Below are 19,061 nucleotides of genomic sequence, written 5' to 3' on the forward strand. Positions count from 1 at the left end.
ATATGTGTTTGCTCCTGTTGACAAATCTGTCGCATGTACTCCAGTATTTCACCAAGTCGTAATGTGCTTCACAGATAATCATCTGCTTTCCCAAAGTAGACTGCTTCCCAAATGTAAGCAGCATGCTCTCTGTCACCTCACCTTGGATTGTGCAATGCTTAGTATAACAAATTGCCACTGAGCAGAAAGAAAGCAACACTTAGCAGGAAATGCTGCACTTACATATTCTCAGTTTCCCAATGATTCTCTTTTATTATTTCTATTTTTTTTTAAAATCAATATCGTGCTGTCTTGAGAAAAGTTAAGTGGTCCTGTGTCATATACCACAGATTGCTGTCTAAATTTATCATTGTTTCTTCAAGCGCCTCAGATCGTGACTTGCCAGCTGTTTCAGGTCAATGAAGGTGGGGAGAAAAATTCATTAAAAATACATAAATGATGAATTAGAAACCAAAAAACAATAACTGGAGAATAGGCCTGGCCTGACATTTCCTGGGCAGCTCATGCTAACTTCCACAGATGTTTTGTTTCAGTAAGAATGAAGCAAATATTAAGTAACTGTTTTAGGTTTTGCTTTCTGCTCTGCTTATATCAACACTACTACAAACACTTGCTAAGTCCTGAAAAATTGTTACATAAGAAGTTTTCTCTAGGTCTTAAATTCAGTCTTTACAAATGAATTGCCCGTCTCAGTATAAATTTAAAGTGGGTGATGTGGACAACTGGAATCATGTTTCATGTAAGTTTGTTATATACAGTATTTGCTCATTAGGAACATGCTGTAGGCATTTCACAAAGCTGGGATCCAAAGCAGACTTGGTTTTGAAACATCTCTCTTGCAATCTGAGCTTACTGAACCAATCATGAAATTAACTAGAGTCCAGATTGTACCTGTATAATCTCTTTAATTTTAATGGCATGTGCAGTGAAGAATACGGTGAGCTATATTCTTTCTGACTACATAGCTCAACTAGTAAAGATCTGGATAAAACTCTCCATTACCACAATTAGTCTTTGCTGTGCTAGTCTTGCAATTGCCTGTATATGTGATATTGTTCCTTCTGTCTAGGCAGGCAATGTGGTGACAGGAGAGATGGTAGAAGAACTTATTCTTTCTGGAGCAGACATTATTAAAGTGGGTATCGGACCAGGTAAGTCGAATCCAGTCAAATAAGGGTGGTTTATGGTAACATTGGTGACTTAGTTCTCCAGATGGAACTAGTGCGTAATGCTGTCTGCTTGTCAGAATTCCTAGACCACTTAGGACAGTAAAGTAACAGTGCCCTTGCTCCACAGTATGTTAAGAAATACACAGGCAGAGTGCTAGTGTAATGTACTACAAAATCTTGGATGTTGTGTTTCCAGGAAGTGTAGATAACTGTAGTTGGAGCACTGAGTTGCTGATATAATCAGTGGTATTTTATGTCACATTTTCTTCTTTCCCTCCTTTGTGTGTTTGTTCATGTGCTCCTTCACTTTGCCATTTCTTTCACAGACCACAGCTGGGGTCAACGTGCAGGGGCTACATTTAAAGTGGTTAGCAAGTACCACTGACAATGTAGTTGTGATCAGCCAGTGCAGTGCAGGCGGGTTATTTATATTGCCAAATGATATGGCCCTTGAATGGGTAAATTGAGTATAACAAATGATGTAACAAAGGTTGCAGTTTTTTCATGGGAGACCATCAAATAACAGTAAATACTGCAAAACTGTTGAAGAGTAAACAACAGAGATGTTGTGGTGCAGTGTCACAGGAAAGTTCAGATATAAAAGAAGAAGTATTATGGTTTGTAGCTTCAAAGTAGAAACAGACAGGACTAAATGTTGTGTAGTCCTCCTTGGATAACTGCCAGCACAGAACTTTACAAGTTGACCAGCCAATGGCAGAATTAACAGATGTTCCTTGCAGAAGAACACTTTTTGAGTCTCTCGTAGACAGTGGTCCACTTTGTGGATTGTGGCAGTGATTTATGATAAAGCACTGGGCACATAAGCGTATGCTTTCTCTGTGGAGATTATCTTAAAAACATTTTTTTCCTACTTTGCAGAAATACTTTTGAGTGTCTACACCTTGTCAGTTCTCAGAAAGATCATTGGAAACTTTTGCTTTACTGACAGGTTTGAGCATACCTGGATGTCAGTTGGGTAAAGAGATTAACTGCAGTTGGGTGAAGAGATTTCACTACATTTCGTTTAGGTTCTATTTTTTTGTTATCATGCAGACCTTTATGGCCTGTATCCTAACTGATAAGGCATAGACCATCAAAAAGCAATCCTCATTTTGACAATCTCTCTTGAAAAGTAGAGGAGTTATTCCAAAAGATCTATAGCCATGTTATCATGTTCAGGCTGTAATTGGAGTTTTTATATAAGTGCCTATACCTTAAAAAAAAATATATATATACACCTTTATATCTATATATACACACACACACACACACACACACACACGGTCACACACACACCATATATGTATACACACCCCCCACACATATTTTCTTTGATAATTAGTTTTTTAAAACGCATGTAGAGAAGAGATAAATAGAAATATTTATTGGAGGATATAATCAGATATTAAAAGCTGATGCTGAGGCCCTCTGGTTCCTTTGTCCCTTTTCCCTTCAGGCACCTTGGTCAGACTTTTTTCCCATTAGGCATTAAATCCCTCAGCAGGAAGCATTATGGATGAGACCTAAACTGGGAACTGGGGACCTGGAGAAGAAGGGAGGGTGTTAGTCCCTTTAATTACAGCTGCCATGAAGTAGTGTGATAGCATTTCAAAATTAAATTTCCTATGTCTTCCTTTTATCAACAAGAATAACATTTGCAATAGAGATTTCATGAGAAATAATAAAGACAGAAACACATTTTTTTTTCCACTGTTAAAATAAAGCAATCTTTTAGGTCTTTTCCAACTATGATGATTCTGATTCTGTGATTTTTTTTCTTTCTGCCAGCCTAACTGCCTCTGTTTTTTCCTCTCATTTTCTTGTCTAGGTTCTGTGTGTACCACTCGGATTAAGACAGGGGTGGGCTATCCACAGCTAAGTGCTGTTATTGAGTGTGCAGACTCAGCACATGGCTTGAAAGGACATATCATCTCTGTAAGTAAATATCATCCGCTCTCAGATTCCCACTGTGCAAACCACTGCAGAATGGGAGAATCTTGCATGTTAAAGGCTATCTTTCTGTTATTTCCAGTTGACCCCTATACTGGCTGCTAGTAGTGAAGATTTAAAGAAACCAACTTGCTTTAATGTTTAAAAAGACTTGGGCATGTCATTCCTGTTTGTGACTTTGGAAAGCTGCTGCTTGTTGCCTGGATTGAGTATGTTGTTACATGAACAGAATAAGAAGCTTGATAATTCTCATACTGAAGCAAAACAGTACTTCCTACAAGAGATTCCTGAAAAATGAGTGAAATGTAAACATGGTCTTCCCGAGAGAGTAGGACTAAGTGACAGACAGGCAGCAGAGGGGAGTACAAGAGAAAATGATATGTCTGTCTATGCTTTGGTAGCTGGCTGGATTCAGATAGCATCCTCACAGAGCTCTTTGTGCAGAAACAGGAGCATTTCAGAGATGGGTCTGGATGAGCACAGCTGCTCGTTTGCCACTGATGCTCTGGGGAAATGCTGAGCCTGCAGAGAAAAAAGAGGATACATATGCATTGCCTGCTAATGGCTGCTTCCAGTCTACCAACAAGATCAGACTCACCTCACATGGAAATCTATAAGCATGGTCTCAGATTGAACTAGATGAGAGCCTGCAGTACCCAAAGGTCCTGTGTGCTTAGGCATGCCCAGCCAGCCAGTGTGTCCCTGACTGTGCCAGGCTTGCAGAGACAGCAGGCTGTCGTAAGGCAGCTGATAATCACGTACTGGGGCTGTGCAGCATTCTGTGCTCACAAGTACCATTACAGTCAACAATCTTCCTCTGTGGCTGTAGGAGAGACCACGTGCTGAGTTTTAGAGCTTCTGCCATGTTGAAATCACTGGAAGGCCCAGTTCTGTTTGACTGGGTTGTGACTAGTATCCTTGTGAGGAAATGTCTATGTTTCTGAGGAAGGAGAGTAGGGGAGAGGAGAACAAACTGTGGTTAGGCAAAGGGCCTGACTGTACTAGGAGCTGTGGGTATAGTGGAGCAAGTAAACAAGCATAGGGTACAGTCAGATCTCTCTTCTCTTTAATGTTAATGCATGTACATTCACTCCTCTCCCTGACTACCTTATCTGATTTTGCAGGGAAAAAAAAGAAAAGCAGTCTGTGATTTTATGACTTGGGCAGTATTACAAATGTTTATGCCTGTAGCAGACAGCTGAATATGTATGCAGTAGAGCATGAAAGACTCACTTATTACTATGAAGGTTGGATAACTGTATGTGTTGTCCTACTAGTGGTTCTCAGAAACCCATCCTGGTTTTGCAGTAATCATTTCCTGCTAGCAGCTCTGATAAGACTGTTACTTTTCTGCTTTCCCAAGAAAACATGGAGTGTGTATCAGATGGTTCTGTGCAGTTCTGTTATTTCTTGCTTTGCAGGTGGATCAATTCCTGAGCTGCTTAGATCATGTAGGCTTCAGCCTACGTACCCCCCTAGCAATTGCCCCATAACAAGGGTGTCCAGCACCTCTGCAACTCAAGTGTCTCATTCAAGCTAATGAGGGTTGAGGGTATTATGCTTTAATTGCACAGTGTGTAGGTAGATGCTGATGTGTTTATTGGAAAGGCTGGCCTGCATGGTTATTGCTGGACTTCTGGCAAGACTACTAAAGAAGAGAGTTACCCTTCTGAGAGGAGACACCAAATGGGAGAAAATCTAAGAATGTAACTGGGGCTAGATGCAAGAAGTAAACTTGGCATTCCTTAAAATGTCTTGGTACTGCCATTTTGTAGATTAGGGAAGGGGCATACCTTGCCTGAGTCAAAAGAAACCTCTGCAGGCAGAGTCTTACCATGGCCATCTACAGCAATTAGGTAGGAGAAAATATGCCCAGCTAGTTTTTGTCATGTTGGTACCAAATTGGCAGCAAGGATGTGTGGGATTCAAAGCCTCTCAGCTGTCTTCATGTGGATTATACCTGATGGCGTGGTGTGGGTGTGTCCCTTGGGGTGCATTATTGCATTTTCTTCTGTTGTGTCCAGCACCTTCATCAAATTGTGTCTCTGTAACATTACATATGAAGGGAAGTAAGTCCTACTCACAGAATAAGACAGCGACAGTGCTGAGCATGGTATGGGCTCTCTGAGGAACACAACACACTTCAAACACATTCTCTAGCATATCTGCTAGGATGGCAGCACAAACTGGGATTTCAAACATTTTGTGTTACTGAGTGATCATGTATGATTTTTGGAGCTGATCTGTTGACAAAGAAGGTGACAATTTTCAGGCAGACATATTACTTTGCAGTCACGCACAGAAGGGGGATGTGAAATTGTACCAGTTACATTCCTCAAGCTGAGTTATCCTTAAGACTCAAAGCTCACCTCAGAAATGAATCTTTCATGGCTTGTTGAAAGAGGAAACTGCCTAAGATGCAGGTGTTGTTTCTATCCTGTACTTTCTGTCTGGGAGCCAATAGTCTCACTTTTCATTGGCTTTGAGAAAGCACAGCAGTGAGTTACGGTGGAGAGGCCATTTAGCAGAAAAACTCCTTCAGAAAGACCCTACTCAATATAAAGTTTCTTTTTCTTGTAGGTCAGTGAGCTGCTCTGCTGGACAGGGAGGCAGTCGTGTTTTCATGAGCCAGCAAATGTGGAGAATGGAAAACGGCTTTATATGTGTGCTCTCTCATTTAGCCACCATTTGATTGAGATCCCTTTCTCCTCTTTACCCTGCCTGGGCAATAGATCATAGGTATTCAGGGAGAAGGATGGCTTAGGGGTTCTTCATCTAGCTACTGCCGTACCTTCTCTTCCTCCACAGAGGACACTTTCCATACAGAAATATGCCCAGTATATATAGCTCAGAATAAAGCACCATATGTATTGTTTCTACTGCTGTATATGCCATATACTTTATATATCTTCTGCATAATAAATAGCTGTCTGCTGATGCTGTAGGAATAACTAATCATACTGTTCATTGTAAAGGTTGCTTGAAACATACAAGTCATAGTTATACTTCTGTTGTAAACTGGATATAATATTCAACCAGTTCTTGCTGCTTTTTCATCTTGTGTTTCTTCCCAGGCTAAATTTTGTTGTTGTAAATGGTCCGTCTATTTTGAGAACAAGACTGGGAAAAACAAAATAATTTTAGCCATGTTAAAATAATTCTATTGACTGGAAAACTATCTTCTCCTTTGCTTCAGCTTAGCACCTAGTTGTTTCAGAGGCATGCCCTCTACAGGCTCCCTGGAAACCCTTTCCAGTAAGCCTATTTCAGAATAATGCCAGTTCCTCTCAATTCATAGGGGGATTTGTACAGTTAAATTTCCCCAGGGCTGTGAGATAGAGGCTGTCTGCTACAAGCCTCATGACTGTAGCCCAGCAGTTCTACAGGTCATTTTGAGCCCAGATCCAGGCTCTCACTGAAACTAGCTGAACTGCAAGGGGAAGATTCCCAGACTGAATGCAACAGAAACACCATCTCATTTTCTAAACAGAGCGGTTGATTTTACACATGTAATGAAATATTTTAAAGCATGTAGCTTTATTATGGCATCTTCCAGCATAAATGCTCAGTATGTCTTCTTTTTGTTTTCCTTTCTTTGAAACATTGTCATTTAATTTACCTGCTTATGTGAAGTGGAGACATTACAGATAAAGAAGTGCTGTGAATCATCATCATTTGTTCCTTTTATCTTAAATGGTAACATGTGAGCTTTTGGGATAGTTATGTAGTCTGCTCCGTGTTTTGTACCTTGATTTTTTTTGAAGCCAGTGATTAATGATGACACAGTAAGACCCTCAATCCTGGTGAAAGCATAAAGCCTCCATCACTGCCATTACTGGGTTAATTATGAAAGTCAGACACGGAGCCACACAACAAGAACAGACAGAAACCCATCGACGAGAGCATTTATAGCCAGCCGGTCTCAGTTAGAGTCAAGCAAATTCCTGACACTATTCTTTGAAGATTATTAGACCCTTCTTTCTACCTCTGCTGTTCCTCCCCTGACACATGCATATACACACTCTCACCCTCCTCCAGGCTCTGACAGAGAGAGAATTGCACAAGCGCAGCCCTTAACAGGAGAGAGAGATTCAGCTGTCAACCCAGCACTCATTTCTGGAGCTGACAGCAAGAGTGTCTAGCTCAACAAAAAGCGTAATATGCTAGAGGTTATCAGCAAATGGAATAAAAGCCTTTAAACTTCTGCCAGGCACTGTTTCCAGTGGGATGCCTTTTGAAAAGCCATTCATTTTTGGATCCACCTGCTCGGTTTGTGTCTGAATCCTGTTCTGTGCATAGAGGAGTTCTAATGCTCAGCACCACTGGCAGCTACCCGTGAAAGCTGGCTCTAAAATGGCTGCTGGTAGGGGCTTCTAGCCATGCTCAGTCACAGGTCATATGCAGGCACATATTTCTAGCAACAGGGAGGTAAAACAAAATGAAGTAACCATGCAGTCTGGGGAGTAAACTCAAAAGAAGGAAGCCTGTCAGCAGTCTGTAAAGGACCCTGATTTTCAAAGAAATGCTCTCTTGTTATAGCGACTTTGTAGGGTTGAAGGATCTTTCATCTGATGCTCAGACGTTTATGAAACCTAAAAAGCCATAACACGTGAGCTCTGCTATGCGCCTTCCTTTTTAACAGCCCTATCACACATAAATGACTTTCCTCCCTCAACCAAAATGCACTCATCAGCCACTTTGCTCTGAAACTGAAACACGTATTTTGTATATGAAAGTGCTGTTGTTTCTTTACCAAACCCGAAGCAAACAGTGAGGAGTAGGATGAGAGAGAAATTTTCACTTACCAAAGATCAGATTACCCAATTTGCTTAAAGATGATCAGATCAAAATCCAACATATCTGATGGTATGTTTCCTTACTCCTCCTACTGTGACCTTTTAATTTATTGTAAACTGCTGAGAAAGTTATTTTAAATGTCTTTGGTGGTTTATAGTAGGGGTTTGTGGTACCTCTGCATCATACAGCCTTTAATTAAAATGGCAGGGAATGATTCAGATCATAAGAAGAGTTTTTTGTTTTCCAGTTTCAGAGATTTAGGAAATGTCAGTCAGGAATTTACATTGCTGCTGTTACCAGTGGTATTATCGTTACACTATACCGGTAGAGTAAATGAGATTAATGTATAAAAGCAATAGAATTATTCTATTGCTTTTAAAAGCAATAGAATATAATAGGATTCCCTAGAAACTCAGCCAAGTGTATCATCATACCAGTGATGCAGTCAGCTCCTGCTGAGTTGTTCTTGCAGAGAGGTCGCTTGACTACAAATCGCAGGGTGCTAATGTTCACTGGGTCCCTTCTTTTCTTTATGCAGGATGGAGGATGCAGCTGCCCAGGAGATGTCGCCAAAGCGTTTGGTAAGGACAATATGCAGGGCCACATGTTGCAACCTGCTTAACTCCAGCACGGCCAGCAGTGGTGCAGGAGTCAATTTGACCCCGTGTGTGTAATCAGTAGTAGGTTACATTTGTCCCTGTAGGTGATTGCAGTGAAATTAATACACCAGACATGAATTTGCTCTTTGGACTGGACAGTCAAAATTCTACAGAGAAAAAGTATATGGTGGTCGAAGTCCTATTTAGAAACTATCTGCCAGGTATGCATAGGATACAGCCACTGGGATGGTAATACAACGAAAACTGATAAGGGTTTCTTCTGAGTAGGGTGCAAAGATGTAACACTGGCTGACCTGAGCTCTGGATGGATGAAGAGATGGTGAAATGTGTGTTGGAGAGAAGAACAAAGACAAAAGCAGGGCAGATTCCTAGAGATGTTCTTGGGATCAGCTCTCCACTTGAAGAGACATGATTTTATTTATAATGTATCCCCTAAAGCTGAGCAGATGTCTAAAATATCCGAGTTAATAATTAACAGGTTTTGCTCTCATGCCAAAAGCTTCAGTAAATTGCACCAGCTTTAGCTGACAGAATAGAGAATTTAACCTGTGAATATTTTCTGCTGGGAAAGTTACATCACTGTGGAGGGTCAAGGTTAGGATTTTCTCTTAGCCGTAACATTTTTGCTGCTCTGTGTGTGAGCAAGGGACTAAAAGGATCCTGGGCTTACAGGGCACTTAAAGACAGTTCCCAGTATATCAGATCCTTTGGAGATGTCACAATAGGGTAATGCCAAGAGTATAGTAGGACAGCATAGTCTCATTGCGATTTCAGGGTGATACATAACTAGAGACAGCATGTTGTGATACAACACATCTGCTCAGCAGGAAGCTTTGCAAGCATGGAAAGCAGAGTCAGGCCTAAACTGAGATTACAGACCTTCCCGGAAAAACTTTGAACCTCCTGGAAATCTTGAAACTAAAATCAGTCTTCTAAGTTTGCCAACAGCTCCTGGTTTTAGATAGTTGAGATGACAAGACATAATTAGAGAATTTTAAGCGCAGCCCAAGGAATCTGCTCTGTCACAGGATTTCACAGGACCTCTGCGTTACCCGATGGGTGATGCGATGTGAAGGTAGATATTTTCAGCTGAGTGATTCTAACGTAGCTGAACAGCAGTATCCTCTCTCTCTGACAACAAGATTATGTTAAAAAAAAAACACCCAACTTCTCAGCTCAGATTAACCCCCTGTGACATCATACAGCCTGCAGTGAAAGCTTTGTTCTCTCTGACTTTCCCTGGCTCCTCAGCTGTCCCCAGATCTTGCTTGCGTTGTCTTTGGGACACTGTGAACCTGCAGTGCAATCTTAGTGAATTACAAGCAGCTTGCACGGCAACCTGGCCCTGAAAAGGTCTTTTTTCACAAGAGTATTCCCAGAAGTTGGAACAACAGGGAGCAACTTCAAATATTTTCCCTTGTAGTAGACTTGCTTTAACCTCTTTGGGCTATACTGGAGAGAAGCTTGCTTGAAACCTATGGGGGGGGCAGATTCTGGACTTGCTGTTTGTTGTGAAGTGCTGGGATTCACAGTGTGATGTCTGAAAGATACCACAGATTGTTCCTGGGAGAGGAGGAGCATTAGAAACCTAGGTGATACAGACAGAAGTTGTACTCTGATGGTAGGCTAGGCCAATCAGTGTGACCCATGTGTTACAGGGATTAGAACTGATAGAGATAATCCTGAGGCAAAAGATTTACCATATCTGGTTACATATAATTGAGGCAGCCAGTCTGTGGACACCTAACTAGCTGGAGCTAGCTGTGCTTTTTTTAAAGGTGGGTGCCAAAAGAAGGGTCTGGAGATGGAGGCCTGGATGAAACATAGACAAGAGACCCAAAGAGGACTTTTTGTTAACTGTCTTGTCAATTATACTGTCTCTTTTTGCTGGGTCGTCGTAAGGTCTTTGTTAAAGGGATGTAGAGCAGTGACGGTGCAGCCATTTGGATCATTTAAAATATGAGAAAGTGCCAGATGTGACGAGTAGCATTGAAAAACAGAAGAGGCAAGTTCATGGCAAGAGAAAGGTTTGAGTGGATTGATTGCAACTGAGCGACTGTGGGGGGAAAAGAAAGAAACAAAAACCAACAACATGAAAATGCTGAGAAGCTTTACAAAGAAAAGGTGACACTTCTAGTGGTGACAGGAATAGAGGGTAGACTGGGCATTTTGACAGAGGAAAAGCAAGGTGGAAGCCTAGTAAAAAAGGCAAGGAGCGGAGAAACTAAAGTAGAGGGACAAAAATGCAGGGGACAGATGCTTTGGAAAAGATTGCTGGAATTCTGGAATTGCTGGAAACTGCTTATGGATTTGGGAAACTGAAGATGACACTGCCGTCTGGGTATTGGAAATGATAATGAAAAATGGTCGATCAGGGAGAAAAGAGATTTTGAAAGCATGAAAGAAACTTGTCTCTAAGATGGTTCACATAACTGCACCCTTGGAAGGGCTGATAACATGAATACATTTCTCAGAATGCCCCAGGGAGGCACTACTATCCCTGTTTTTATAGATGAAAAGTCAAAGCACAGAAATACTACGTTCAGTCGCCTGAGGTCACATATTTTTTTGTGAAACAACCAGGAACAGAATGTGCCTTTTGAATCCTCAGCCAGCATCTTAAATGCAATATTTCTGTTCCTTGCAGCAGTGGTGAGAAAGGATATGTGAGCAGAGTGGAAAGGAAGGAAAAATCAGATGGTGGAGACAACTGGGAACATACACTGGTTCCAAAATATACCTGACAGATCGTGCTGGCTTTTTTTCTTGTTTTCAAAAGCTGTGCCTGTACACCTACTGTTGCAAAGGCTTGCTGTCTCATCTGGAGCACAGGTGAATGTTGCTTCCAGGGTCAGCTATGCTGCATCTGCATGGAGGGCTGGCCATGCTACAAATCTAGGCTGACTCCACCTGAATTTGTGGAGAGCTGATCTGGTTATCAATAATTATTGTATTGTCAGGCATATAAAAGCTATCTGAGGAACTCCATCCAGATACAGCAGAATTGTGTGAGAGCTGAAAGAGTAGGCTGGCTTCAGCATATCTTCTGTGGATGTGTGAAAGAGAAGTTGTTGCAGGATGTGAATGAGCAAAATCAGCCCAGTGTAGGGCTCAAGAGGGGTGTCCTCCCCAGCATCAGTGTGTTGAAGTGGCATTGTGCAGGAGCAGGCCAAGTCTAGCAAACTGTGGACAAGCTACCTAGTTGCTTGTATGTACCATATCCCATCACGTGCTGTATTATTTAAAGGATTGTTTCCAGGTGTTCCCATTCCTCCAGTACATAAAATAATGTCATAATGTGTGTTCTTGAAAATGAAAGACTGCCAGGCAGGTACTGAAAGCATTACCCATGCTAACAAACAACAACGCACATATGGAAGGAAACTACACCTAGGTAAGGAAAAGCCATGCTAAAAACTGGTGCCTTCTGGTGAGATGTTAAATGGGACTGAAGTGGAACAGACATGAAACTTTGAGATGCTATTGCAACACTGAAGCGGGGTAGAAAGTTCTAGAGAGTGTTGGAAAAATATATTACATATGAGCTTGTCATTCCTGGAGCTACCAGGCAGTAAGCATGTATCATTCTAATGTTTAGAAATGCTGCAGCTTGCAAGGCAGAACTGCACTGTATTTGTAGTAACATGGCTCCTCTCTCCTGGAAGGACTACATGAATTATGTTGTAGCTTGAAAAAGTTAATCAAATTGGAGGAGTTTCAATCTTGCAATTGAAACATATTTGTTTTCCTCCCCAAATATGCAGTCAAAAGAAAAATAATAAGTAGATACTTAAGTATGGAGGAAGTGTGATCTTAAAGCTTAGATTTTGTTTGTCTTTTTGGCAAGAAATTCTTCACTATGAGGGTGATGAGGCACTGGAACAGGCTGCCCGGAAAAGCTATGGATGATCCATGGAGACATTCAGGGCCAGGTTGGATGGAGCCCTGGGCAACCTGTTCTGGTGGAAGATGTCCCTGCATATGGCAGGAGTGCAGAACTAGATGGTCTCTAAGGTCCCTTACAAACCAAATCAGCCTGTCTTCATAGGTGAGGTGTTCTATGATTCTATGAAATAGGGATCAGAGGGTGCTATTGGCAAAGTAGAGTCTAGTGCTCTTTGGCAGGCCTTTGATTTGTTTAAAATCCTCTTTGAAATCTTTACTGCAAATGCTTTCCTCCTTCATCATGTTGTTATCTTCCGTTCTTGAAGGAGACATCAACTAGATTTCCTAGAGTACTTATTTTTTTGCAAAGGTGGAACAGGAATGTGTCAGGTAGCAGCAGAAGCTCCCTGCCCATAGTTGAGAATTATCTTAAAGAATAAGCATTCCTATTGTTTTTGTCAAGTTAATAATAGGATCAGATGTGAGTCAAACTGAAGCTTTAAAGCTTGGCCATCTGCAACGAGGACTCAGGTAGCTGGCATGATAGGATACCTAAATGTGTGCCCGCCTATAAACTTTGCTTGTGATATGCTTAGCACTTTGGCACAAGCCTCATTTTTAATATCCCTTTACTAGGGACATATTGTTCTTTTCAAACAACAACCAGGCAAAATGAGGTCAGCCGAGCAGCTGGTTGCTGTGCTCACAGCCATTGCTGATAGGTCTGCTCTTTAGTGAAAGGGAGGTGGGAGGGAACTGGCTTTTATAAACCAAAGCACACTCCACAGTTCTCATTTATTCTAAGATCAAAATAGTCCCAAGTTCAGGTTTATGTACAGAGCTTCTAAACAGATGGCAGAAGCTGAGTAGATTTGATAATCATCTCACTTACTTTTCAGATTTGGATAGTGGCAGATCAGACCAAATCCTAAATGCCAGACTTACCTAGCCTAGGATCTCCCTAGTGTCTGGACATGTTCATGACTGGGTGGGGTTAATTCAGGCTCACCTGCTTTCTAGAAAGTGAGGATTATATCCCTGTTCTTTTGCCAATTCTAGGAAGAAGCTGAGCAGAGAGGAGGCCTGTTCTGCAATATGCACATAGATGAAGCAGAGAGTTTCAGGGATAGGTCACCACAGCCTCATAAAAGAGTTAAAGCCAAGCTTCTCCAAACAAGGCTAGATATGCCAAAATGTCACAGGAGTAGCTGCTGGTGGAATAGCTCCAGTACAGCTGGAAATATTGGAAATCACAATCACAGTCTTGGAAAACCAAGAGTAATTCTGAAAATGCTTGTTTTACTCTCAGGGGACTGATTTCATGATTTGCAAAGCCTGGGAAGATACACAGACTGAGCAGGTGTGACTGGGTATTCAGTGTTGTCACTCAGCACTTGAATAATTATATTATTTAGGAGTTGTAGCTACAGGCAAACCTATTCTGTGCTATTTAGGAGTTGTAGCTACAGGCAAACCTATTCTGTGCTGTATGCCAGGTACTACACAACCTAACAGGAAACAAAGGCAGATCTATCCCGATCCCCAGATCACCCTGTGCTGCACTGGACAAATACAGCTGACGGCTTGAAGAAGTCCATCATTTCATTCAAAAGTCTGAGTGTTTTATGTCAGTGTTGGGAGTAGGACATTCATGGGTATGCCTTCCTTGAGGATACATTCCCATTCACAGCCTTTATGCTTCAAAGGCCTCCAAGCAGGAGCTGTCCTCTTCTTTGTATAGCGCAGAGAGGAACAGGTTCCACCCTGTTATTAGCGCTTCTAAGTACTGCAGTCACAATAGTAGTTGTTAAGGAGATGTGCTCAGATACTTCTGTGAGCTAAAGGATTAAAACAATTTGAAAATTAAGAGTGTGGGGTGGAATAGAATAATCTTACAAAAGAATCCCACAAAAGAAAATGATTCTTTCCATTTCAAGTGTCAGAGAAGTAGAATTCAGTGTGTTTCAACTCTTCGGCAAAGCATTTCTTCAAGTTTACTGCATGTATTACAAAGAAGACTGTCTGTACCCATCTGTGCAGGACTGTCAATTGTTTTTGGATACTACTGTGTTCTTGCTTTGGCTTTCACCGTCTCTCCATTCCCTTCTTACTTACATATCACTCTGCTGATCACAGGAGCTGGTGCTGATTTTGTCATGCTTGGAGGAATGTTTGCAGGCCATGACCAGTGTGCTGGAGAGATCATAGAAAAGAATGGCAAGAAGGTGAAACTCTTCTATGGGATGAGCTCTGATACAGCAATGAAGAAGCATGCAGGAGGGGTTGCTGAGTACAGGTAACAATTTCTCTAGCAATTGCAAATACGTAACTTCTGAAAGTGAATTCTGCAAAAGCCATGTGTTGCAAACAGGCCTGTGTTTCTGTTCTTGTTCAGGAATCCATTAGCAACATAGCATCCGATCTCCAGGAGGGATGACATCAAAGACAGGGAGAAGGAGCTGGGGATGGCTAACTGAGTGCAACCGTGTTCACTCAATTGCAGCCAGTTCAGAGTACTTTCAAACTGGGAAGCCATTCATCACTGTTCTGACCTTTGGGTCTCTCAAGATGTGTGTGAATTACATGTGCGTCCATGGCACACCAAGCTGTGGTTTCTGGCTCTCTCCTTAACCAGATTGTGTGTCCTGTTGGTGTATGGATTCCCAGCTGGCCCATATGCTTCTTTCTGCTTGCAAAGATTGGGTGCCTGGTGAATCAGTGAAGCTCAGCTGGGATTAGCCCCAGTTTGGTGCTGAGTAACAGCTGTAACAGTACCAAGAGCCCAAGACCATCAAAGCCCTCTCAGTCACTGGCTGTAGCCACAGTACTCACACCTGGCTTTGTTGGCAGTCTTTTTACACAGCAGAATCATGCAGTACATATTTCTCACTACTTTGGGGGTAAGAGAGCACCAGAGTAGCCCATTATCCATTTCCCAAAATCATACAGCTTGTGGGAGCTTGGGTTGTCAGATAAAATCCTCAGAGAGAATGCCTGGGGAAGGGAAGGCAGACAGGCTTTGCAAAGGAATCTTGTCCATTGCTACTTTACTCCTGAAAGTGCTGAGAATTTTTACTTTCTGAAAAAGCAGGTGACCCCAGAATACTTCCTCATATCTTTTCCCTTAATGGCAGGTATTGCCACTGCCCTGAGACAACATTGTTCTTGCATAATGTGTTAGAGAGTCTTGTATACTGTCTTACATGATATGCTGACTGACTGAAGGTGTCACTTTGAAATCTTCTCCTCCGCTGGTGTAGACTTAGACTGGTCCTATCTGATAGGGTGCGGTTTGTAAGGATCTCAAAGCCAGTGACTTTTTCTACTCTTCTGGGCATTTAAGATAGATGAGTCTTATTGGCCCTGTCTGCTGTACAGCTGTTCTGGCATGCTTTTTTCCCCAATGTGTTCATCTGCTACCAGGGCAAGAGTTGCAACACCATAAAGGTGACAGCGCAGAATGAAAAGCAGATTGATATTTACAAAACAAAATGGAATTCATGCTTTGACACGAAGATGAGGCTGGAGCTTGATGATCTTTGAGGTCCCTTCCAACCCAAGCCATTCTATGATTCTATGTGCTGACAGGTCCATGGCAAAGAAGGAGACACGTATCAGACATAGCACCAGCTAGAGAGCATATTTGATCTCACCTTCCATCTCCCACCCCAACATCAGCTCATGTAGTTTGTCTGATACTTGTCAAGAGTGGAAATGCACCATAAAAACATGCAGTAGTACATCCAGCACTTTACAGAATGGTAAGATACAGCCTATTCAAGTATTTACACCTGTCTCCTTTGGCCTAAAATATGAGCTCTGAAGCTGCAATAGTAATAGAGACTAAGGAGAATTAGTGGTAGACACTATGCAGGAGACACCCGGTGATTAGTAAAGTCATTAACTTTTCTGGTCTGGCAGAAAACACAGGCTCATTAAAATAGAGTTCTATACGAAGATGGGGAAACAAGAGCTTGTGGGTGCTGCATGTACCTGATAGTCTGTGCCTACTAAACAGAGTGTGGCTCAGAACTAGATTCTGAGGAAGACTTCTGAGGAGAAAAATATCAGTAGGACACAGGGAGAAGAGATGATAGTAAAGAGTTCTTTCAAGGGCAAAGAAGCTTGTGATGAGTTTTGTCATGTCCCAGGGTCATTCTTTTGCAAGAAATAAAGATGTTTGACAAGGAGAAATATAAAATAAGCACTGTAGTTTGAGGAGAGGATATATATCCTGGCAGATTCGCAAGCCAAGATTTTTCTCCATCTGATTGGTCAAGAATGGAACAGGGATACCTTTACCTTTTGCCTGAGGAGCACTTATATTTCTTGAGTTGGGGGAGAGAGAAAATAAGGCAAGCGAGGACCACAGTATTGTTCAGTTAGAGCCAATTTGCTTTTGTTAAGCCTTCTAAGATCTTGCGTGAACACTGCAGCCCTGCTGTGGTCACTCAGCAATTCACAGCTGCTACTAAGCTAGCTTTGGCACTTACACTAACTGGGGCTGGAATTTGGGCCACAGAGACAGAATAGCACCAGCATCTGGCTGCTACTTACTATCTTTTTCTGTATCTCAAATAATAGCCTGAAAGAGCTGCTCCCCAGTTCCTGCCATTTCTTAAGTGCTCCACTTGTGAGGCTGCCTCATGCCAGGGCAGCCTGACCCCTTTGCCCTGGTTCACATTTTGCCAGACTGACAGAACACCATCACTCCATCACACCCTTCCTTCCAGGATTCCCACCTGTGGTGCTCATCCCTCCATGCCTGCAGCAGTCTTGTACTGACTGGGAGTTATGGCACGTACCACAGATTAGACCCATGCAAAATGTCTAAAGGAAATTGTTCTCCCTTTCTATTTGCTGTTCAGTGGCTGGCAAGAGACATAGGGTCTGCCAGAAGCATTTGGGCACACCCATTCCCAGCTGCTGGGAGACCCAATTGTTCCTTCTTCACCTTTCTTTTCTGAGAAAGGGTTAGTTTCAGATCATAGCTCCAAGAGAGGTGTCAGAGCTGCAAATCCCTCAGCAGTTCCTGCTGACATGCTTACACAGCCCTCTGCCAAGCGTGCCAGCTCCTGTGACACACCTTGCAATCCATGTGCATGGGCAGTCCATGCTGGCAAAACAGTCTCGACTGGGGAAACTTTTACTTATTTTGAGTTATTGCCAACTAATACAAACTTCTGATCAGTGATTTGGGTAATTAAGCCAACACCTAAGTTGGTCCTTCTGGGACCCCTTTGACATGGAGCACCTCCTTCCAAGGGTGCATCTCCAGCTGTGTGGCTTCTCAGATGCATCCAGGCACATCTTCTAGAGGCTGCTGGCTGTTTCTTAAAGGCACTTGAGCAGAGATGTAGTGTGCTCCCCCAGCTCACTGAGGTTTTAGCACTGGAGAGGTTTGCTGGAACTGACCATGACTGGCACGATGCAGATCATGTCGTTCTGTTACACACATCACCCTGGCAGCCCCTGTCACCCAAATCACCATTTACTCCCAGGGCATCATGCGTATGTGTAACAATCAGATGGTCATGTGTAAATTAATTGAGCGCTCATGCACATACTAGTTGACTTGTCAGGCCTAAAATATGTGTGCGTGCATTCATGAGCTGGTTGCATGTTTATGCAAAAAATTAATTGAGCATTCATGAATAAACTGGATGCTCATGCATTCATTTACTCAGTACTCTTGCGCAAACTAACCTGACACACATGTGAGACTGCAGCAAGCCCTGTGTTTATGGCCAATCTATTGCACTTCTCACCTCTGCAAAGCGCATCTCGAAGAACTCAAGGAATATTAATCCATTATGAACTCTTTCAGCATCATCACAATCTTAATGTACATCAGTTTTAAACTCCACTCTTCCTCTGTTTGCACCAGAAAGCAGAGATTAATACTGTAACGGTGCACTTACTTAGTAAAATTTAATTCTGTTCTGGGAATCGTGTTACTGACACATGTTAGTGTCAGTTTGGTTACATATCCATCAGACTTCACCCTTGGCCAGGCTATAGAAGTGAATATTGCAGCAACATATGCATACACTTAGTAAAATTCCAGCCAGTCTCCAGGTGTCAGGACTTGTTAGCACTGTCTGAACTGTTGCCTGTTACAAACTCTGCCACTTGCCCCTGCAAGACCGGAGTATTGTGGTTAGCATTAACACAGCCCAAACAACAAACTTCACCCTTCATCCCTGTGGATGAGATTAGAGGTTGATACAACAATCTCAGTATATACTTACTACAGATTTCACAACAGTTTGAATAGGTATCCTTTTACAAACCCCATGGACTAGATTATCAGCGTTAACACCATTATGATCTGAATGCTTCCTATGAGTGTTAGGTCTTGTTCCTTCAAAACGAATTGCTAAGAACGTAATAGTAATTCAAGCTATTCACTGTGCTTTAGCATAGAAGCAAATGATTAAGATCATACAAGCAAAGATTGATACTAGTGTTGAAGGTACCAGTAGGGTCATGAGACCAATAGCTGTAGAGCATCATCTAGCTCCATAATTGGAGTGTTCAGTATTCACAATACTGCCTTGTGGGCATTTCCCCATCTGGGGAGTAAGATGATGCACCAATGAGCTTAGGTCTCTCGGCTCTTGCTCTACAGACATAACAT

At 42.2% G+C, this 19,061-nt stretch overlaps 1 protein-coding gene across 3 annotated transcripts in view; it reads left to right on the top strand.

Moving 5' to 3' along the window:
- Positions 1-19,061, top strand: part of GMPR2 (guanosine monophosphate reductase 2) — a 37,870-nt gene that overhangs the window by 12,186 nt on the left and 6,623 nt on the right. For all 3 annotated transcript variants that reach the window (NM_001030998.2, XM_040683650.2, XM_040683642.2), the window contains exons 5-8: positions 1,070-1,151; positions 2,998-3,104; positions 8,455-8,497; positions 14,558-14,717. In NM_001030998.2, coding sequence (NP_001026169.2) covers positions 1,070-1,151; positions 2,998-3,104; positions 8,455-8,497; positions 14,558-14,717 — 392 coding nt within the window. The remainder of the gene's footprint in view (positions 1-1,069; positions 1,152-2,997; positions 3,105-8,454; positions 8,498-14,557; positions 14,718-19,061) is intronic.

Source organism: Gallus gallus, chromosome 2 (assembly GCF_016699485.2).
Source record: "Gallus gallus isolate bGalGal1 chromosome 2, bGalGal1.mat.broiler.GRCg7b, whole genome shotgun sequence".
Lineage (NCBI taxonomy): Eukaryota > Metazoa > Chordata > Aves > Galliformes > Phasianidae > Gallus > Gallus gallus.